At 47.5% G+C, this 23,524-nt stretch overlaps 1 protein-coding gene across 1 annotated transcript in view; it reads right to left on the bottom strand.

Annotated features, from left to right (window-relative positions):
* The window catches only part of NRXN2 (neurexin 2), a 428,827-nt gene that overhangs the window by 334,189 nt on the left and 71,114 nt on the right, over nucleotides 1-23,524 (bottom strand). The window contains exon 3 of the mRNA XM_070951426.1: nucleotides 10,269-10,337. Coding sequence (XP_070807527.1) covers nucleotides 10,269-10,337 — 69 coding nt within the window. The remainder of the gene's footprint in view (nucleotides 1-10,268; nucleotides 10,338-23,524) is intronic.

The raw sequence follows: 23,524 nt of genomic DNA, 5'->3' as shown, positions 1-23,524 counted from the left end.
AACTTAACAGCTATTGAACGGGCTCCATGCTTCCATGGGGTCAATTTCCATGATCAGTTTCCACCCATTGTTGCTTGTCTGGCCTTCAGGTGCCTTGGAAAATAGCTTGACCCCTTCCTCCTCTCTGGGGCAGCCCCTCAAATATTGGAAGAGGCTCTCCTGTCTCCCCTGGTCCTTCTCTTCACTGGACCAGCCAGGCCCAGTTCCTGCAACCGTTCATCGTATGTTTTAGCCTCCAGTCCCCTCATCATCCTGCTTGCTCTTCTCTGCACTTTTTCTAGAGTCTCAACCTCTTTTTTATCATGTGGGGACCAAAACTGGATGCCATATTCTAAGTGTGGCCTTACTAAGGCTTTATAGAGTGTTATTACTCAGGTTGCTCAGAATTCATCTTGTACTACCGTGTTTCCCCGAAAATAAGACCCTGTCGGAAGGATACCAGCAACAGTTATAGTCATACAGTCACAAGTGGGAAGAGATAGATACTAGTAAGGAAGAGAAGAATAATAGTAATGCAGGCTTAGTGAATAGTTTGACAGTGTTGTGGGAATTATTTGTTTAGCAGAGAAATGGTGTTTGGGAAAAAACTGTCCTTGTGTCTGGCTGTTCTGGTGTGCAGTGCTCTATAGCGTCGTTTTGAGGGTAGGTGTTGAAACAGTTGATGTCCAGGATGCGAAAGGTCTGTAAATATTTTCCCAGCCCTCTTTTTGACTCGTGCAGTATCCAGGTCCTCCGTGGAAGGCAGGTTGGTAGCCATGTTTTTTTCTGCCGTTCTAATGCTCCTCTGAAGTCTCTGTCTGTCTTGTTGGGTTGCAGAACCAAACCAGACAGTTATAGAGGTGCAGATGACAGACTCAATCATTTCTGTGTAGAACTGGATCAGCAGTCCAAAATGGGACAAAACTTCCTTAACAAACTTCCTTAAAGAATGTCTCACTCAGCCACAGAAAGTTTTGGGCACAATTGTGGTCGTAAGTCGAGGACTACCTGTATCTATGTGTCGTCAGTCCAGCTCAACTGCCACCTATGAGGAAAACTCACTGATATGTGTTGTGTCCCCACCCTCCGCGTTGCACATGCATGCACGGGGGCTTCGCACCCAGAGTCTCGCCCCTCTTCACCTCCAGCTGCATAACTGTGATTGGCACCAAGGTGCTTCTGTGTCAGCAGCTGCTCCCGAGGCTCCCCTTTGGCACCAGTGGCAGCTTTAGTCATTAGCTCATCAACTGGAGACTTCAGGACAATTAATGCCCGTTGCCATTCCTGGGGGGATTGGCACAACCCGCATCCCAGTACGCAGTTGGCATAGCAACAAGCCAAGGATGCGCATGTCCTTTTACTGCAAGGGGTATGGGGAGGGCAGGAGGAGTGGTAAGGGCTATGCAAAGCATGAAAGCAAAATCAGTATATCAAACTGAAGTGGGAGGGATTTTTTTTTCTTTGGGTGAGTGGATGGGCAGCACCCGGGGAAATCCCAAGTTCTGTTTTACCTTGCCTTTTCAACACACTCAAAGATTTGGAGACTCTGGAAAGAGTGCAGAGAAGAGCAACCAAGAGGATGAGGGGACTGGAGGCTAAAACAGGCGGAGAACGGTTGCAGGAACTGGGTATGTCTAGTTTAATGAAAAGAAGGAGTAGGGGAGACATGATAGCAATCTTCCAATATCTCGGGCTGCCCCAAAGAAGAGGGAGTCCAGCTATTCTCCAAAGCTCCTGAGGACAGGACAAGAAGCAATGGGTGGAAACTAATCAAGGAGAGAAGCAACTTAGAACTAAGGAGGAATTTCCTGACAGTGAGAACAATTCATCAGTGGAATAACTTGCCTCCAGAAGTTGTGAATGCTCCAACACTGGAAGTTTTGAAGAAGAGGTTGGATAACCATTTTTTTGAAATGGTATAGGGTTTTCTGCCTAAGCAGGGGGTTGGACTAGAAGACCTCCAAGGTCTCTTCCAACTCTCTTATTCTATTCTATTCTATTCTATATCTCCACTTTCTCTTTCACACACACACACAATTCCCAGTAAGTAAACATTGCAGAATCTAACTCCCGTTTACATCATTCAAACGTCTTCCTCTGGGTGCCAGGGACGAGTAAGCACAACGTCATGGACCGCAGTGGGATCGTTTCTTCCCCCTAGACCACCCGGGGCTGAACCAGACAAAGGATGCGTGGCACTGGAGCGATTAAACGGTCCTTAATGGAATTGAAAGGCTCCGTTCGAAGATGCTAGTCCTCGTGGGTGCAATGCTCAGCAGCCCGTTAAAACTTCCAAAAGGAGCAGGATGTTGTTAGGAGAGGAAGGTACGTTTAACTTTCCTCCAGGTATGCCTAAGTAAAGCAACACAAAGGCAAGCACAATTTATTCCAACTGGGATTAGAAGCCATTAGGATATGCAATAACACGCTTAGAATACAGACTATCGTAGGATTGCAGGAATTGGTTATGGCTAGTTTGGAGAAAAGAAGGACTAAGGGTGACAGGATAGCAGTCTTCCAATATCTCAGGGGCCGCCCCAAAGAAGAGGAAGTCAGGCTATTCTCCAAAGCACCTGAAAACAGGACAAGAAGCAACGGGTGGAAACTAACCAAGGAAAGAAGCAACCTGGAATTAAAGAGAAATTTCCTGCCAGTGAGAGCAATTAACTAGTTGGAATGGCTTCCCTCCAGAAGTTGTGGGTGCTTCATCATTGGAGGTTTTTAAGAAAAGACTGGACAGCCACTTGTCTGAAATGGTGTAGGGCCGTGATGGCGAACCTATGGCACGCATGCCATAGGTGGCACGCCCGAGTCATATTGGTGGGCATGTGAGGTCAGCTCCGGCACGCATGCACGCACCAGTTTTCGGGCCTTCTGGGTCCACCAGAAGTAGGGAAACAGGATGTTTCTGGCCTCCAGAGGGCCTCCAGGGGGTTGGGGGGAGGCCATTTTCACCCTCCCGGAGGCTCGAGAAAAGCCTCCGGAGCCTGGGGAGGGCGAAAACGTATCGTCGTCGCCGTTCCCCGCCTTGTTGCAGGAGGCAGAGTAGGCCACGCTCCCACAGCCACACCCACCCAGCCACAGGGCAGAGAACCGGTTGCTAAAATTTTTCAATCCCACCCTTACCAACGCTGAAGATGTTACCAAGCCTGGTAATGAAACATTCAGAAACCAACCCACAAGCTCGGAGAACTAACCCTCCATCCTCATTAGGAAACGACTTTGCTCCCAATCTGAACAATAGGGAGCCCCGAGTTCTCCACGTTGTACATACTAAGCCTCCATTGCAGTGGTGAAATCCAATTTTTTTTACTACCGGTTCTGTGGGCGTGGCTTGGTGGGCGTGGCAGGGGAAGGATACTTCAAAATCTCCATTCCTGGGGAAAGGATATTGCAAAATCTCATTCCCACCCCGCTCTGGGGCCAGCCAGAGGTGGTATTTGCCGGTTCTCCAAACTACTCAAAATTTCCGCTACCAGTTCTCCAGAACCAGTCAGAACCTGCTGGATTTCACCTCTGCCTCCATGGAGGCAGAATACTACAAAATACTACACCGGTGTGTCTCAATCTTAGCAGCTTGAAGATTTCAGCACGGTTGGCTGGAGGATTCTGGCGTTGAGGACCCCCCACCTTAACCGTTGCCAAGGTTGTGAAACATTTGTGCTACCGTGTAATTTTCAGCGACACAAAACTGGCGTAATTCCTGGCTTTTGTTTCTGCAATTCAAGGGCGACGCTGTCTAGATATTAAATTGATTTTTTTTTTTTGCTTTATTCCCGCTGAGTATTTATTTATTTTATCGTGATATTTACTTTTTTTTTTTTAATTGTTGCTCACTGGCTCAGGATCGCTGGGCCAAGATGGCGGCCAGCAGTTAAAATTGAATCAAAAATCCACCAAACACGATCAAGTGAAACGTGAGCTGGGCATCAGGGACGGTCAGCTTGGCCCAATGCTTGGTTTTGTGTTGTTGTTTTTTTGAATGACACAAACTTCCATGGAATTTTTAAGTTAAATTTAAATAGGTTGGAGGTGTTGCGATCCGTTCTTTCCTTAAAGATTTGGGATGGGGGGGAAGGAAGGAATGGATAAAATAAATCCCAAGATGAAATTCGTCTTTCCTACCCTGGCACTGGTGCAGAAAGAGACCGCACAGCTACAACGAAGGAATCATTTCAAAACGATAGGCTGGTTTTGGTACTTTATGCCCTTGTCCGCTGACCTACTGACACACACACACCCCATTGCACGACGCTGCTTGCAATCCAGATCAATCACAGCCTTTGGTATATTAACGGCATCTTATTTGTACTGAATGCCTCATTAATGCTAACATTCCCAGGGCGTCTCTCTGCCACCCTCCCCGGATGGAGAGTATTAATTGCTTGCTTTGTAATTAAATATTAAGGCTGCGATATTTCACGCTCCGCACAGCTGGCAGGGAGAGGGGACCCGCGCACAGTGTGAGTGTCACATGCAGGGTGTTGCTTCAGACGGCAAGAGCCTCTCGCGAGCCCCTGCTCTGTGGACGTACGCCAGGCTACGGGGCGAGCGTGGTTCAATCTTTAGAATAGAATAGAATAGAATAGAATAGAATAGAATAGAATAGAATAGAATAGAATAGAATAGAATAGAATAGAATAGAATAGAATAGAAATTAGGAATGGAATGGAATGGAATGGAATGGAAGGGAAGGGAAGGGAAGGGAAGGGAAGGGAAGAGAAGAGAAGAGAAGAGAAGAGAAGAGAAGAGAAGAGAAGAGAAGAGAAGAGAAGAGAAGAGAAGAGAAGAGAAGAGAAGAGAAGAGAAGAGAAGAGAATAACAGAGTTGGAAGGGACCTTGGAGGTCTTCTAGTCCAGCCCCCTCCTTAGGCAGGAAACCCTACACCATTTCAGGTAAATGATTATCCAACATCTTCTTAAAAACTTCCTGTGTTGGAGCATTCACAACTTCTGGTGGCAAGCTGTTCCACTGATTAATTGTCCTAACTGTCAGGAAATTTCTCCTTACTTCTAAGTTGCTTCTCTCCTTGATTAGTTTCCACCCGTTGCTTCTTGTCCTGCCCTCAAGTGCTTTGGAGAACAGCTTGACTCCCTCTTCTATGGGGCAGCCCCTGAGATATCGGAAGACTGCTATCATGTCACCCCTGGTCCTTCTCTTCATTAAACTAGACATACCCAGTTCCTGCAACCGTTCTTCCTATGTTTTAGCCTCCAGTCCCCTAACCATCTTCGTTGCTCTTCTCTGCTCTCTTTCCAGAGTCTCCATATCTTTTTTGACCAAAACTGGATGCCGTATTCCAAAGTGTGGCCTTCCCAAGGCCTTATAAAGTGGCATTAACACTTCACATGATCTTGATTCTATCCCTCTGTTGATGCAGCTGTTTATGCATCTTGGGCCGAGATACACACCAATACAGGCAATCCTCAATTTACGACCATAATCCAGCCCAAAATCTATGTTGTTAAACGGGACACTTCTTCAGTGAGTTTTGCCCCACCTTACGAGCTTTCTTGCCACAGCTGTTAAATGAATCACTGCCATTGTTCAGTTAGTAGCACGGTTGTTAAGTGAATCTGGCTTCCTCATTGGCTTTGCTTGTCAGAAGATCGCAAAAAGGGATCGCATGACCCCAGGGGATGCTACGACCGTCATAAATACGAACCAGTTGCCAATTTTGATCACATGACTAGGGGGAGATGCTGCACCAGTCGTAAGTGTGGAAAAACGGTCCTAAGTCATTTTTTTCCCCAGTGCCACTGTAACTTTGAACGGTTCATTAAATGAACTGTTGTAAGTTGGGACTAAAGAATCAGGAGAGAGAGGATCAGGAAGAAGCAAGGAGGAAGCAGCCCAGTCTGAGTTAGACAGTCCTCGACTTACGACCACAATTGGAACCAGAATTTCCATCTGGTTAAAACAAGTGGGTTGTTAAAAAGAGTTGCGCCAGATTTTATGTCTGTTTTTATCATGGTTATTCAGAGAATCACTGTATCGGGGTTCCAAGTAACACCCCCAATGCAGTTGTTAAGCGAATCATGCGGTTGTTAAGCAAAGCTGGGTTTCCCCCATTCTTGGAAGCTGGCTTGGAAAGTCGCAAATGGCAATCGCATAACTCCGGAGGCTGCAACGCACCCATTCTAAGTGCCAAGCTCCCACCCTTCAATCGCGTGACCGTGGGAATGCTGCACCGTTTATAAGCGTGAGGACTTGGTGTAAGTCACTTTTTTCAGTGCCATTGTAACTTCGAACGGTTGCTAAACGAATAGTCATAAGTCAAGGACTGCCTGTATCTGCATTTGATCGCTGAACTGATCGCACTTGAGAACTGCATGCGTAGAACCAAAAACGGACTAAACATCTAGGTGTAGACTACTACTATACCTAGAGTCCTGCATCCAGTTTTGATCACCACATTATAAAAAGAGGTTGAGACTCTAGAAAGAGTGCAGAGAAGGGCAACCAAGAGGATTAGGGGACTGGAGGCTCAAACATACGATGAACGGTTGCAGGAACTGGGCATGGCTGGTCTAGTGAAGAGAAGGACCAGGAGAGACAGGATAGCATCTTCCAATATTTGAGGGGCTGCCCCAGAGAGGAGGAAGGGGGTCCAGCTATTTTCCAAAGCACCCGAAGGCCAGACAAGGAAGAATGGATGGAAATTGATGAAGGAGAGATTCAACCTGGAAATAAGGAGGAATTTCCTGAATCAACTCATGGAAGAGAAGTTGCCTTCAGAAGTTGTGGGAGCTTCATCACTGGAGACTTTCAAGAAGAGACTGGACTGCCCTCTGTCAAAAATGGTGTAGGGTCTCCTGCTTGGGCAGGGGGGGTTGGACTAGATGACCTCCAAGGTCCCTTCCATCATGATTGAACTGAAAAGTGTGTTGGAAGGGATGATTAGGGGACTGGAGACTAAAACATACAATGAACGGTTGCAGGAACTGGGCATGGCTAGTCTAGGGAAGAGAAGGACCAGGGGAGACAGGAGAGCAGTCTTCCAATATTTGAGGGGCTGCCCCAGAGAGGAGAAAGGGGGCCAAGCTATTTTCCAAAGCAGGCCAGTCAAGGAATAATGGATGGAAACCTATCCAGGAGAGATTCAATCTGGAAATAAGGAGACATTTTCTGACAGTGAGAACAATCAACCCTGGAACAGAAATTGCCTTCAGAAGCTTCATTACTGGAGGCTTTCAAGAAGAGACTGGACAGCCATCTGTCAGAAATGGTGTAGGGTCTCCTGCTTGCGTTGGACTAGATGACCTCCAAGGTCCCTTCCAACCAATGGAACAGAAGTTGCCATCGGAAGTTGTGGTTGCTCCATCACTGGAGGCTTTCAAGAAGAGATTGGACTGCCACCTGTCAGAAATGGTGTAGGGTCTCCTGCTTGGGCGGGGGGTTGGACTGGATGACCTCCAAGGTCCCTTCCAACTCCCGTTAATCTGTATCTGAGTTTTTCCCAAAACTACAAAACATCAAACCAAGGAAGGCTTCCACCAAGATTAACTTTATGTTTTACCTTATCAATGGTGCTGGGCGGAAACAGTTTTGGGGATGATTCATACACACATTAAACCTCCTTCCAAAACCTCATTAACCCAGATTTAAAATATGCAGTCGGTAAAAAGGTGTAATACAAAGGAGAGCAACCTGGGTAACACAAATGGGACAAAGGAAGACCCACACACACACACACATCCTTAGACATCACCTTACACAAACCAGCAGCCAATTTGGAACTGAACCACTGTACACAGAACTTGCCCTGCTGCGCTGGGCCTAAAGGGAAACAAGGCTCTAGTCCTCATGGATTAGAAAAGAGTTCATTCTATTATAACCACAGGGGGCTGACTTAGTTAGCCATCCTACCCGCTACTCTCCAGAATTTCAGAGCAGGTTCCCCCCCCACACACACACACCTTTCGTCCTACCTGAAATGAGGAAGATTAAAACTTGAAACCCGAGGCATATAAAACAGAGCCTCCAATTCATCCTTGCAGAGTAGAGAGAATATGGAAAGAAAGACGACTTAAAATATTTTAAAAGTATCATCGCCAGCACCTTTTGCTATCTCAGTCCTGGGAAATCCAGAAATCTCAGAACACACAAGAGGTGTAAACATCAAAGCAATGGGGGTTTTTTTGTTTTTAACCTTGTCCGCTTTAAGACTTTCTGGAGTTCAAACTTGTGGATTTCAACTTGTCCATTTTTAATAGCAGCTGTGGACTTCAGCTCCCAGAATTCCCCAGCCAGTGTCTGTGGATTTCAGCTTCGACATGGAACTGGGTAGTTAAAAATGCTTTAAAAAGTTTTCTTAAAAAAAGTTCCGACGATCGCGTGTCACTCAGCGGATCGTCGGAACTTTATTTTATTTTTTTTTAACTTTTTTAGCATTTTTTTTACTCCCGGTTCTTCTTCGAGTTTCTAGCGTTGAGTTTCTCCTCCGTTTCGGCATCAGCTCCCCCACTTACTCCCAAGTAGAATTTACTTGCAACCTCGCGACATTTGCATTCGCACAACACGTTTAGCCTGAATGACGGAAATAAGCCGTTTTCTGCAACGCACAACCCGCCGCATCGTAACAAATCAAACGCAACAGGACGGACGCACCACAACTAACCAAGACGACAACCGGCATTTCTCCATCGGCCTGCTTAAGCAGCGGGTGAGAATTCAGCCACCCTTTATCATGCCTCTAGTCCACGGTGCCCCAAAAGCTCCAGGCTCCACTGGAAATCCCCATTCAAAAGGAGGTATATGGAGGTGGCAACTTCACTAAAAGTTAAGCAGAGCCAGGACTTTGCTCCTCAGTCCTTGGACTGGATGGGAGACCACCTGGAAATCCCAAAGCCGGAGTTTGGAGTGAGAAAACTCTCCAAGGTGACACGAACAAGTTACTCCTGAGCAAAAAATCAAAAGGCATAAAGAAAAAAAAAAAGGAGTTTGCTTGAATGTTGATGTGGTGCCACCCCTTTTTCATGGGCAAATCTGAGATAGGTCGTGTGCCTGCCACCCCTTTTCCAGAGGCAAAACCTACTATCTTCTGGTTCGTCTCCAGTTTAAACACTGAAAAGTAAAGTATTTGTCAATCGACAAAGCCTCCCTGCCCTGTAGCCAGGGGTGGGCCCCTGGGGGTTCGCAGGGGTTCGGGAGAACCTCTAGCTAAGATTCTGTGCAGTTTGGAGAACCCCCAAATCCCACTCCTGGCTGGCCCCGCCCACCCTGCCCGGCCCCTCCCAGGAGTCCCCACGCGGCCTGTTTTGGATTGCAGGTTGCACGTGGAGGCTCAGGGAGGGCGAAAAACAGGCCTACCGGAAGTTCAGGAAGGCTGGAAACGGGCGAGTTTCCGGCCTCTAGAGGGCCTCCGGAGCCTGGGGAAGCCGTTTTCGCCCTCCCGGAGGCTCAAGAAAAACCTCCGGAACCTGGGGAGGCCTCCTGCACCACGAAATACACACCGTCGTACTGCAGGAGGCCAAAAAGGGCCTGGTGGCTCAGCAGACTGATAGCATTGTGATTAATACCAGCTGCCTGCAATTACTGCAAGTTCGAATCTCGTCAGGCTCAAGGTTGACTCAGCCTTCCATCCTTTCTAAGGTAGGTAAATTGAGGACCCAGTTTGTGGGGGCAATAAACTGACTTTGTATAAATATACAAAAGGATGAAGGCTATTGCTTAACGCATTGTAAGCCGCCCCGAGTCTCCGGAGAAGAGCGGCATATAAAGCAATTAAAAAAAAAAAAAGGCCACGCCCAGCATGGCCACGCCCACCCAGCAACCGGGCAAAGAACCCCTTGCTTAAATTTTTGATGCCCACCCCTCTCTGTAGCAAGGTTTCCCAACCTTGACCATTTGAAGACCCTGTGGACTTCAACACCCAGAATTCCCCAGCCAGGTTTTAAAACAGCCAAGGTTGAGAAACGCTGCTTTAGAAGCCACTCATTTTGCCATATTATCCTGGCGTTGTCTTGAACCGGAATAACAGAAATGGAAGAGACCTTAAAGACATAGAATAATAAGAGTTGGAAGGGACCTTGGAGGTCTTCTATTCCAACCCTGCCCCTGCTCAAGCAGGATTTAAGGAGATGCAAGGGGGTTGTAAGGAATTCCGGGAACTAATTTGCTTTTCAGTTTATTTGTGTCCCCCCCATGGATGAAAATGTTCGGATTTGCCTTTGGTAGGGAGGGAGGCCGGTCTCTTTGCTGATAATGGGGGAAGCTGCCATAGCAGGCAGCTGAGCCTTTGTCATACTAGAGGAGAGGTGGAGGGGGGGGAAGGGATGTCCACTGACCTTTTGATGCCTGGGGGGTCTCACTGGCTGTTCTCTCTGCCCCCCCTTCCGAGTACAGGAAGGACCCTACTGGAGAAGCAGAACAGACCATTAGCGGGGACTGACTGGACACGGAGCCCAATCCAGACACACAGCCCTGTGCTCTCCGGACAAACCAGTTCATCTGCAGCATACTTTACAGGTAGTCCTTGACTTACGATGACTTATTATTCCATATTCTATTCCTGTTCTGTTCTATTATTATTTCTTCATTATTCTATTCTATTCTATTCTGTTCTGTTCTATTTTATTCTATTTAATTCTATTCTCTATTCCATTCCATTCCATTCTAATTCTAATTCTAATTCTAATTCTAATTCTAATTCTAATTCTAATTCTAATTTTCTATTCTATTCTATTCTATTCTATTCTATTCTATTCCATTCCATTCCATTCCATTCCATTCCATTCCATTCCATTCCTAATTTCTATTCTATTCTATTCTATTCCATTCCATTCCATTCTATTCTATTCTGTTCTATTATTATTTCTTCATTATTCTATTCTATTCTATATTCTATCCTATCCTATCAGTATCCCTATTTCTATTCTTATTTCTATTCTATTCTATTCCACTTTATTATAATTCCTTCATTATTCTATTCTATTATTATTTCTTCTCTATTCTATTTTGTTCTGCTCTGTTCTAGTTCACATATTGTGTACAAACACAATGAAAGGTATTATCGGAGATTAAAAACCGGAGGCACGTACATTTCCAGCAGAGGGCTCTACCCAGGTTATAATTTCTAAAACATCAATATGGCAACCATGGTGATACAATCAAAGCTCTGTTTTTTTTTTTACAAACGTGTAGAACTGGTAACACCACTGTAGCCATCTCATCTCATCTCTTTTCTTTTCTTTTATGCCTATACCGCTGTCTCTACCAGCTGTTCATATTACAGGTAGTCCTCCACTTACAACAGTTCCATTTAACGACCATTCAAAGCTACAACGGCACTGGAAAAAATGACTTGTGGCCATTTTTCACACTTACGACCGTTGCCACAAACCCCCACGGTCATGTGATTAAAATTCAGGCAGCTTGGCAACTGACTCCTATTTATGACAGTGGCAATGTCCCGGGCAGCGGTGAAATCCGCTTACCTTTGCTACCGGTTGGAGCGCACTATGCACCTCTTCTGCGTAGGCGCAGAGGGTAAAAAACAGGACGCAATGACGTTCCGGCAGGTGGGAGGAGCCTCCCGCCGCCGGCGCTACCAGTTCGCGCGAACCAGACAGATCCGGTCAGATTTCACCGCTGGTCCCGGGGGAGGGGTGTGTGTGTCATGTGATCCCCTTTTGCAACTTTCTGACAAGCAAAAGTCAATGGGGAAGCCGGATTCACTTAACAACCAGGTTACTCACTTAACAACCGCCAGGATTCACTTAGCAAAAGTGAATCGTAAAATGGGGGCAAAGCTCACTTAACAAGTCTCTCGCTTAGGGACAGAAACGGCTGAGCTCCATTGCGGTTGTAAGTCGAGGACGACCCGAATTCACCAAGTTTCTTAGGAGTTCTCGCTTTATTTGCTTTGAAAAACCCTACGCCAGTAGGATATAAAACAAAGGCTGAGGTGTGAAGAGGGGGTGGGGGGCTAAAACAATTATTTCCCTGGGGGGTGGGGAGAGTTTGCACAGGCCCTATCAGTTTTCACACCCAGGCTGGCTGCTGGCATCCGAATGAAACCAAATTCAGCGAAAGAAAGGTAGGCTGCCTGTAAACAGCAGCTGTTAGTTTGTATGTGTGTGTGTTTATTTTATTTTATTTTTTTTAAAAAAAAATAACGTTTATACTAGAAGAACTTGCGCTGAAACATTTATCACATAAGAAAAGCGGCCTGATTTGCATTTTTTTAAAAAAAAAAAAAATCTGGGGAAATGTACATTTTAGCAGTTATGCAAATGAGGGGGAAGAGAAAACACTCCATCACTTAAACAGTACAGGTGGCTGGGAAGATAAACTGTTATAAAATCTACTTTGTTTCATCTATGGGGGGGGCAGGTTATGTGAGGGGGAGAGGGGAGGAATCCTTTTGGATCAGATTATTGTTTTACTAAAGCCAGAACCCAAAGCGGTCGTGATCCATACAGTTGATTTGGATCAAGTCAAAATTTCCCTTTTGTTCCTTCCCCTGGCACCTCCGCGGCTTCAAAATTCCCTTTGTTATTGATTTCTTTGCAAAAAAAAAAAAAAATGATTTTATCCTCTGGCAAATCTTGGGGTTCCCCCCTTGGGTATCTCTCCTCCTGAAGAGGAGAGGTGCCATTTTAAGGGGGGGGGGTTTCCCCTCCAGAGGTGGGTTTTTCGGCAGGTTCTGACCAGTTCTGGAGAACCGGTAGCGGAAATTTTGAGTAGTTCGGAGAACCGGTAGTAAAAAAAATTCTGACTATCATCTATTCTCTGCCTCCCAAGTCCCAGCTGATGGGGAGGAAATGGGGATTTTGCAGGATCCTTCCCCTGGATTGGGGAGGGAATGGAGATTTTACAGTATCTTTCCCCTGCCACGCCCACCAAGCCACACCCACAGAACTGGTAGTAAAAAAAATTTGAAACCCATCACTGGTGCCCTCCCCTCCCTCAGCATAGGGAGAAAGGCCAACATGAGAATACAAATCCTCTAATAAGCAAAACCAAAGTATAGTATTGTACAGGTAATCCTCCATTTACAACAAGTTACAACAGCCCTCAAAAAAAAAGACCCGTGTCCACACTTACGACCGTTGCAACACCCCCCCACCCCACGGTCACGTGATTTACGTTCGGATGCTTGACCACCGACTCACATTTATGACAGTTGCCGTATCCCGAGCATCAGGGGATAAACTGTTTACAAACGGGGATGCCAGATTCGCTTAAGAACCGTCTTACTCATTTAACAACTGCAGCGATTCGCTTAACATAACGTGGCAGGACATGTCGTGAAATGGGGCCACACATTTTTTTTAACACATTTCTCACTTAGCAACATAAATGTTGGGCTCAATTGTGGTTGTAAGGTCGAGGACTACCTGTATAAGATCCCTGCACTGGGCCGGCAGGGGTTAAACTAGATCAGTGAGGGCGAACCTTTTTGCCGTCGCGTGCCAAAAGCGGGGGGTAGCGCGGGGGGGGTCATGCATGTGCCCACACCCATAATTCAATGTGCCTCGGCCCCCCGCGCATACACACACACCCATCCGCGCTCCCCCTGCTTTTGGCACGCAATGGCACAGTGGGCCTAATAGGTCCATTTTTCGCCCTCCCCAGGTTCCAGAGGCTTTCTTGGAGCCTGGGGAGGGCAAAAACAGCCTTCCCTACCACCCTGGAGGCCCTCCGGGGGCCGGAAATGGCCCATTTACCAACCTCCGGTGGGACCAGAAGGCCCATTTTTCGCCCTCCCCAGGTTCCAGAGCCTTTCTAGGAGCCTGGGGAGCGCAAAAACAGCCTTCCCCACCCCCCCGGAGGCCCTCTAGAGCCCAGAAACAGCCCGTTTCCTGACTTCCGGAAGGCCCGAAAATCAGCTGGCTGGTGCACTGGAGCTGAGCTAGGGCAACGCTTGCATGCCCACAGATACGGCTCCGTGTGCCACCTGTGGCACGCATGCCATAGGTTCACCATCACGGGACTAGACGATCTCCAAGGTTTTGCTCCAACCTGAAATTCTATACTTAGATAACATTACCCTTTACAGGAGGATGTTGTTTAGCTGTAAAAGCTGTTTTTGCAATGAGTCAGACCGGCCAAGTGTTTAAGCAGACGTTAAATGGCTGTAGGTTTAAACTTTAGCAGATTCTCACACTGGGCCGGGGGGGTTAGACTAGATGACCGCTTAAGATCCCTTTCCAAACCTCTCTATGATTCTATGAAATGGAGAGCTGGTTTGTTTCAAAGCGAAGTGTCGGCTTTCTGCCACGTGTTTGTTATCAATCATATCCACACGGAGACCAGAAACTTTCTCTGGAAGTAAGAATGATGGGCCAGGTACTAACTTAAGGAAGGATGCTCCCTCTGCAAAGGATGAAGAGGTGTAGTAAGCAACCTGCTCCAGGAGGGGGAGCCAAAGAAAATGACAGACATACATTGCTAAACAGGTCCTTGATTTATGACCAGAATTGAAACCAGACTTTCCATTGCTAAGCAAGGCAGTTTCGTAAGTGAATTGGGCCTCATTGAATGACATTTTTGCCACGGTTATTGAGCGAATCACTGCCGTTGTTAAGTAAATTACGCCATGATTAAGCGAATCTGTCTTTCCCCCGTTAACTTGGCTTGTTGGAAACTGGCTGGGGATGCCGTAACCACCATAAATACAAATAGTCCTCGATTTACGTCCACCATGGAGCCCAACGTTTCAGTTGTTAAGTGAGACTTTTGTAAAGGGAGTTTTGCCCTGTTTCTGACCTTCTTGGCTGCAGTCATTAAGTGAATCACTGCAGTTGGTAAGTTAGTAACCCGGTGTTTTAAGTGAATCCGACTTCCACTATTGATTTAGCTTGTCAGAAGGTCGGAAAGGGGGATCCTAGTGACAGGGGGCACTGCAGCGGTCGTAAATAGGAGCCAGTGGTCAAGAGACTGAGTTTTGATCACATGACCATGGGGATGCCCCAAAGGTCTTCATTGTAAAAAACGGTCATAAGTCCACATTTTTCTATGCCGTTGTAATTTTGTAAGCGAACTATTGTTAAGTCAAGGACTACCAGCACAGGCTAGTTGCCCAGCACCCGGAATGTGGGGGATCCGGCAAATGGTTGCACTTGCAAGGAACTGGTTAGAAGTCAGCTTTTTTTTTCAGTGCTGTTGTAACTCTGGAAGGTCACTAAACGAATGGCTGGAAGTCGAGGGCTACCTGTAATTGATTCTACGATAGAATAGAATAACAAAGTTGGAAGGGTCCTTGGAGGTCTTCTAGCCCAACCCCCTGCTCAGGCAGGAAACCCTATACCCGAGATGGCGAACCTATGGCACATGTGCCACCTCATATCAGTGGGCACGCGAGCGTTGCCCTAGTTCAGCTCCGGTGCGTACCAGCTGATTTCCAGACCTTCCGGGCCCACTGGAAGTCGGGGAACAGGCTGTTTCCAGCCTCCGGGGGGGTTGGGAAGGCCACTTTCGCCCTCCCCAGGTTCCTAGAAAGGCTCTGGAGCCTGGGGAGAGTGAAAAACGGGCCTTTTGGTCCCACCAGAAGTCAAGAAACGGGCCGTTTCCAGCCTCCGGAAGGCCTCCGGGGGGTGGGGAAGGCCATTTTCGCCCTCCCCAGGAAAGCCTCTGGAGTCTGGGGAGGGCAAAAAACGGGCCTACCGTTCCATCGCGTGCCAAAAGTGGGGGGGAGTGCAGGGGGTTCATGCGCACATGCACGGGGGGGCAGGAGCAGGGTGCATTGAATTATGGGTGTGGGCACATGCGCAACTCCTCCCCCTCCGTGCTCCCCCCGCTTTTGGCACGTGATGGCAGAAAGGTTCGCCATCACTGCCCTATACCATTTCAGACAAATGGTTATCCAATCTCTTCTTTAAAACTTCCAGTGTGGAACATCTAGTGGCAAGCTGTTCCACTGATCAATTGTTCTCACTGTCAGGAAATTTCTCCTTAGTTCTAGGCTGCTTCTCTCCTTGATTAGTTTCCACCCGTTGCTTCTTCTTCTACCCTCGGGTGCTTTGGAGAATAGTTTGACTCCCTCTTCCTTGGGGCAGCCCCTGAGATATTGGAAGACTGCTATCATGTCTCCCCTAGTCCTTCTCTTCATTAAACTAGACATACCCAGTTCCTGCAACCGTTCTTCCTATGTTTTAGCCTCCAGCCCCCTCATCCTCTTTGTTGCTCTTCTCTGCACTCTTTCTATCCCCCAAGGTTTCCATTTTATGTCCACTTTCTGAGAATACCCACAGCAGGATCAAAGAATCCCAGATTCCCATCCGTCTTGTAAGGAAGAATCTGTTGTCCACAAAAACATAACTATATTGATCTTTAAAATACCTGGTTGCATTCATGCCATATATCTGTATTACTCGGCCTCTGGGAGAGGAAGTCCATGCATCTTAAAAGTTCTAAGGTTGGTCAACGCCGTTACAGAGTCCATACACACAGGCACAATTAAAGGTAGTCCTTGACTTATAGCAGTTCGCTTAAGCGAACGTTCGAAGTTAAAAACGGCACTGAAAAAAAAATGACTCGGGACCATTTTCCACACTTGGAAAACGCCGATAAGCAGCGGTGAAATCCAATTTTTTTTTACTACCAGTTCTGTGGGCGTGGCTTGGTGGGCATGGCAGGGGAAGGATACTGCAAAATCTCCATTCCCTCCCCACTCCAGGAGGATACTGCAAAATCTCCATTCCCACCCCACTCCAGGGGGAAGGATATTGCAAAATCTCCATTCCCACCCCACTCCAGGGGAAGGATACTGCAAAATCTCCATTCCCACCCCACTCCAGGGGAAGGATACTGTAAAATCTCCATTCCCACCCCACTACAGGGGGAAGGATACTGCAAAATCTCCATTCCCACCCCACTCCAGGGGAAGGATACTGTAAAATCTCCATTCCCAACACACTACAGGGGGAAGGATACTGCAAAATCTCCATTCTCGCCCCACTCCAGGGGAAGGATACTGCAAAATCTCCATTCCCACCCCACTCCAGAGGGAAGGATCCTGGAAAATCCTCATTTCCACCCCACTCTGAGGTCAGACAGAGGTGGTATTTGCCGGTTCGCCGAACTGCTCAAAATTTCCGCTACCGGTTCTCCAGAACCTGTCAGAACCTGCTGGATTTCACCCCTGCCCATAAACCACTTTCTTCAGAGCTGTTGTAACTTCCAAACAGTCACTAAGCGAACTTCAATACAGGACTACCAGTATTGGCAGATGATGCTTAACCTTGTAACTGGATTTGCCTATCGCCTGGCTTCCTGCTATATACTGAATTCTAAACACACCCAGGAGGCTGAGCTGGTGTAACAGGGGGAAGAAAAAACCCCCCCAGCTAACAAGGTTAACTAGGTATTTCAAAGTGATTAAGCATAATGTGCGAACAAGCCCTTTAAAAGCCAGATTTGGAAAATAAACAAACACCATGGCGAACAGATTTCCGCTTAGTATCACAGAAGAAAAAGCAGAGGAAAAAGCTACCGAGAGGGTGACGTAGTCGTGTCAAAGTACAGTCTTTGGTTTACGACCATAATTGGGAAGCAGAATTCATCCCGTCGAGCCATTTGCTCAACACCGACCTAACCAGTGGTGGGATTTAAGTAATTTAACAAATGGTTCTCTGCCCTAATGATTTGTTCCAAAAACCAGTTGGCCAAACTGCTCCGAAAGTTAACAACCGGTTCTCCCGAAGTGGTGCGAACCGGCTGAATCCCACCATTGGACCTAACTCTAAAAACCCCAACAATTCAGCCTCGGCCTTCCTGAGTTGCGTTGAAGTAGGAAGGCAGAACGCGGGAACCTTTTGCTTTTAGGACTCAGATCGCTGTTTCTCAGTCACCCTAATAAATATTTCATTGTTTTAAGCAATTAACCGCATCCTTCTGGGACTGTACATCAAACCTGAAGCGCAGTTGGAAGCTTTAAAAGTGCGTGCCTACACACGCACATTCTTTCTCTCTCTCACACACACACAGATAAATAAACTCATGTGTGTGTGTGTGTGTGTGTCCTCTTTTAGCCTCTTTTTAGGTGATGTAGAATAAATATATTGGGGTTCATTGCCACCTACTGGTGCTTGCACGAACGTGATTCAGTAAGCGAGACCCCTTTTTCCTGCACAACTAAGGACTAACCTCACATTGGCCACAACCAGAGGTGGGTTTCAGCAGGTTCTGACTTTGCAATATCCTTCCCCCAGGAGTGGGGAGGGAATGGGGTGTTTGCAGTATCCTTCCCCCAGGAGTGGAGAGGGAATGGGGATTTTGCAGTATCCTTCCCCCAGGAGTGGGGAGGGAATGGGGATTTTGCAGTATCCTTCCCCCAGGAGTGGGGCAGGAATGGGGATTTTGCAGTATCCTTCCGGAGTGGGGCAGGAATGGGGAGTTTGCAGTAGCCTTCCCCCAGGAGTGGGGCGGGAATGGAGATTTTGCAATATCCTTCCCCCAGGAGTGGGGAGGGAATGGGGATTTTGCAGTATCCTTCCCCCAGGAGTGGGGAGGGAATGGGGAGTTTGCAATATCCTTCCCTTAGGAGTGAGGTGGGAATGGAGATTTTGCAATATCCTTCCCCCAGGAGCGGGGAGGGAATGGGGATTTTGCAGTAGCCTTCCCCTGCCACGCCCACCAAGCCACACCCACAGAACCGGTAGTAAAAAAAATTGGATTTCACCACTGCTCTGAACTGCTTAATATTCCCGCTACTGGTTCTCCAGAACCTGCTGGATTTCACCCCTGGGATAATTACAAAAAAAATTCAGTGGGACCTAATAGACGGGGTGGGTGAGGGGAGGCAGGGTACAGAAAAATGGGGCTGGGAGGGAACCCCTGCCTGCAAGTTGTGACTTGTTCCACCTCTGCAAGGGTAACTACAGGTTTATGGTCTGCCCTGCACAAATGAAGGGGCAAGCCAGGCGGATTTTTTCCTAAGCTGGTGCTCAGAATGCCCACCTCCCACCCCACTCCACCCCGTTCTGCTCAGCTGATCTTCCCTTAAAAGCTACAGTTATTTCCTTGCTGGGCTCATCTTCCTGTAGGCCAGTGGGTTGAACCCACCCAACTGTGATGTGTTCCAAGTACTTTTCCCACCCACCAATTCCCTAAAGGATTCTATTTTAAGGAGAAGTTTGAATTCTTGAAATCGCTTTTCTTTTTAAAACAAAAACTTACTTAGAGTTAGGCTTGGTCAGCGGTGGGTTTCAAAAAAATTTACTACCAGTTCTGTGGCTTGATGGGCGTGGCTCAGTGGGCGTGGCAGGGGAAGGATGCTGTAAAATCTCCATTCCCACCCCACTCCAGGGGAAGGATGCTGCAAAATCCCCATTTCCTCCCAATCAGCTGGGACTCAGGAGGCAGAGAATAGATGGGGGCGGAGCCAGTCAGAATTTTTACTACCGGTTCTGTGGGCGTGGCTCGGTGGGCGTGGCAGGGGAAGGATACTGTAAAATCTCCATTCCCTCCCCACTCCAGGGGAGGGATGCTGCAAAATCCCCATTTCCTCCCAATCAGCTGGGACTCAGGAGGCAGAGAATGAATGGGGGCGGAGCCAGTCAGAATTTTTACTACCGGTTCTGTGGGCGTGGCTCGGTGGGCGTGGCAGGGGAAGGATACTGTAAAATCTCCATTCCCTCCCCACTCCAGGGGAGGGATGCTGCAAAATCCCCATTTCCTCCCAATCAGCTGGGACTCAGGAGGCAGAGAATGAATGGGGGCGGAGCCAGTCAGAATTTTTACTACTGGTTCTGTGGGCGTGGCTCGGTGGGCGTGGCAGGGGAAGGATACTGTAAAATCTCCATTCCCTCCCCACTCCAGGGGAAGGATACTGCAAAATCCCCATTTCCTCCCGATCAGCTGGGACTTGGGAGGCAGAGAATAGATGTGGGCGGGGCCAGTCAGAATTTTTACTACCGGTTCTCTGAACTACTCAAAATTTCCACTACTGGTTCTCCAGAACTAGTCAGAACCTGCTGAAACCCACCTCTGGGCTTGATACAAAACTCAGGTGAGAAGGTTTTTATACGTTCTTATCGCCTTGCGACTGGGCTACTGTAACCTCCTGTAAATGGGCCTGCTCTTGGAGACAAACCCAGAAGCCAGGTATAAGTACAAGTAGTCCTCGACTTATGACCACAATGGAGCCCCCATTTCCGTTGCTGAGCAAGGCAGCTGTTAAGTGAGCTTTGTCCCATTTTGCAACCTTTCTTGCCCCAGTTGTTGTTAAGCGAATCCCAGCCGTTGTTAAGCTAGTCACACGGTTGTTAAGTGAATTTGGCTTCCCCGCTGACTTTGCTCGTTAGAAGGTCGCAAAGGGGGATCCCGTGACCCTGGGATACTGCAACCGTCATAAGTATGAGTCAGTTGCCAAGCCTCTGAATTTTGATCACGTGACCACGGGGATGTCGTAAGTGTGAGACACGGTCGTAAGTCACTTTTTTCAGTGCGGTTGTAACATCGGTAACTAAGCAAATGTTTGTAAATCAAGGACTACCTGTAGGATGGCCACGCAACCTATAACCATTGCATTGTTGAGCCTCGGTGCCGCAGTGGTGAGAGCGCAGTCCTGCAGGCTACTTCTGCTGACTGCTGGCTGCCTGCAATTTTGGTCGGTAAAATGAGGACCTAGATTGTTGGGGGCAAGAGGCTGACTCTGTAAACCACTTAGAGAGGGTTGTAAAACACTGCGAAGTGGTATATAAGTCTAAGACAGTACTATTGCTATTTTCCTTCCTTCCTTCCTTCCTTCCTTCCTTCCTTCCTTCCTTCCTTCCTTCCTTCCTTCCTACCTACCTACCTACCTACCTACCTACACTGACTCTGTAAACCTCTTAGAGAGGGCTGGAAAGCACTACGAAGCAGTATATAAGTCTAAGTGCTATTGCTATTCCTTCCTTCCTTCCTTCCTTCCTTCCTTCCTTCCTTCCTTCCTTCCTACCTACCTACCTACCTACACTGACTCTGTAAACCTCTTAGAGAGGGCTGGAAAGCACTATGAAGCAGTATATAAGTCTAAGTGCTGTTGCTATTCCCTCCTTCCTTCTTTCCTTCCTTCCTTCCTTCCTTCCTTCCTTCCTACCTACCTACCTACCTACCTACCTACCTACCTACCTACCTACACTGACTCTGTAAACCGCTTAGAGGGCTGGAAAGCACTACGAAGCAGTATATAAGTCTAAGTGCTATTGCTATTCCTTCCTTCCTTCCTTCCTTCCTTCTTTCCTTCCTTCCTTCCTTCCTTCCTTCCTACCTACCTACCTACCTACCTACCTACCTACCTACACTGACTCTGTAAACCGCTTAGAGAGGGCTGGAAAGCACTATGAAGCAGTATATAAGTCTAAGTGCTATTGCTATTGCTGTTATTGCCAGAAGGCTCTGACCTGAAAATGGTCCAAAAAACGGCCTGAAAACGGTCCAAAAAACGGCCTGAAAACGGTCCAGAAAACGGCCTGAAAAAGGCCCAGAAAACGGCCCGAAAAACGGCCTGTTTTTTAGCCATTTTTCGGGCTGTTTTCAGGCCATTTTCTGGTGCTCTGGCGCCCACGAAGACCAGCTGGCTGGCGTGCCGGAAACCATAAGATCAGCTGGTGATGGCGTGCATGCCCATACAGAGGGCTCTGCGTGCCATAGGTTCGCCATCACGGGCCTATTGCCTCTGGCACGCGTGCCATAGGTTCGCCATCACGGGCCTATTGCCTCTGAAGCCCTCCAGGGTGGGGCAACGTTAGCCCCCCCCCCCCCCCTTGCCTCATATAATTCAACTGTTCGATAATCAAAGGAGGCCATTGATTAAGGTCCTAGTCCCTTGTGAATTACGGGGCCCTGGGGAATATATTCTTGGAGATGCGCTCATTCCTGACTTTCAGGTAATCTCTTCGTTTTAAAGCCCAGCTAGGGGGAAAGGTGTGATTCTAATTGGATGAAGGTAGTCCTCATTTTACATTCATTTTGCCACTGTTTTCTGTACCCTGCCTCCCCCCCCTTCCGCCCCCCCCCCCCCGGTCTATTAGGTCCCACTGAATTTTCTTGCAATTATCCCAGGGGTGAAATCCAGCAGGTTCTGACAGGTTCTGAAGAACCGGTAACGGGAATTTCGAGTAGTTCGGAGAAGTCGGCAAAAGCTGACTTACGACCGGTCCTCACACTTAGGACGGTTGCAGCATCCCCGTGGTCATGGGATGAAAATTTACGTGCAACCAGGTGGTATTTATGATGGTTGCTGCATCCTGAGGTCATGTGCCATCCGCCATTTGTGACTTTCCAAGTGAAGTCAACAAAGGAAGCTGGATTTACTTAAATGACCATATTATTCATACAAACATAGGGTTTTGCAGGGATCTTGGAGGTCTTCTAATCCAACCCCCTGCTCGAGCAGGAGACTGTACTATTTCAGACAAACGACTGTCCAATCTCTTCTTCAAAACCTCCAATGTTGGAGCTCCCATAATTTCTGGTGGCAAGCTGTTCCACTGATTAATTAACCGAATAAGAGAGGTGGAAGGAACCTTGGAGATCTTCTAGTCCAGCCCCCTAATTAAGCAGGAGATCCCAGACTAACAGCTGTCCAATCTCTTCTTTAAAGTCTTCAGCGTTGGAGCGCCCACAACTTCTGGTGGCAAGCTGTTCCGCTGGCTAATGGTTCTCCCTGTCAGGAAGTTTCTCCTTAATTCTAGGTTGCTTCTCTCCTTGATTAGTTTCCATCCACTGTTTCTCGTCCTGCCTTCTGGTGCTTTGGAAAACTCACTTAACAACGGCAGTTGGTTTGCATCACAAACGTGGTTAAAAAAAAAAAAAGACAACAAACAGGTGTGTCTCACTTAACAACCAACCTTGCTTAGCAAAGGAAGTTCTGGCCCTGTATTCTTAGGTATATTGTGAGAGATTGCTGGTTTGTGTAGTTCTTCTGTCATTTGATTGGGCAGTGCGGCAATCTTGTCAATAAATAAATTATTTTAGAGTGCCTTCTCCAATGCGAACTTTGGCAACGTCGATGTGTCTGGGTGATGCCAAGCCGTTAGAAATATGAGACCAGGAAGCCATTAGTGGCCATGTGGGCCTTGTACAAGTAGTCCTTGACTTACAACAACAATTCATTTAGTGACCATTCAAAGTTACAACGGCACTGAAAAAAAGTGAGTTAGGACCATTTTTCACTTAACCACCATTGCAGCTTCCCCCCCAATGCTGCCTCATATTTATGACGGCTGCCTCGTATTTATGACGGCTGCAGTGTCCTGGGGGGGGTGTCACATGGTCCCTTTTTTGCGACCTTCCGACAAAGCAAAGTCAATGGGAGAAGCCAGATTCACTTTAACGGCTGGTATTACTAACTTAACTGCTGCAGGGATTCGCTTAACAACGGTGGCAAGAAAAGTCATAAAACGGGGGCAAAATGCGCTTAATAAGGGTTTCGCGTAGCCGCGAGGAATTTTGGGCTCAGTTGTGGTCATAAGTCAAGGACTCATTTCTAGAAGATGGTTTTCAGTACCATCCCGTTCACACCTGCCAGTCCTTCTTAAGTGGCTAAATTTGTGGGTACGGTGTGTCCTGCTTCTGGATTTTGCCCTGCCAACTGGATGCTATAGTTAGCTCT

Source organism: Pituophis catenifer, unplaced genomic scaffold (assembly GCF_029215685.1).
Source record: "Pituophis catenifer annectens isolate HBS135680 unplaced genomic scaffold, rPitCat1.0.hap2 SCAF_10, whole genome shotgun sequence".
In the NCBI taxonomy this organism is placed as follows: domain Eukaryota; kingdom Metazoa; phylum Chordata; class Lepidosauria; order Squamata; family Colubridae; genus Pituophis; species Pituophis catenifer.
The sequence above is the reverse complement of the archived record's forward strand: the minus strand, read 5'-3'. Positions and strand labels throughout refer to the sequence as shown.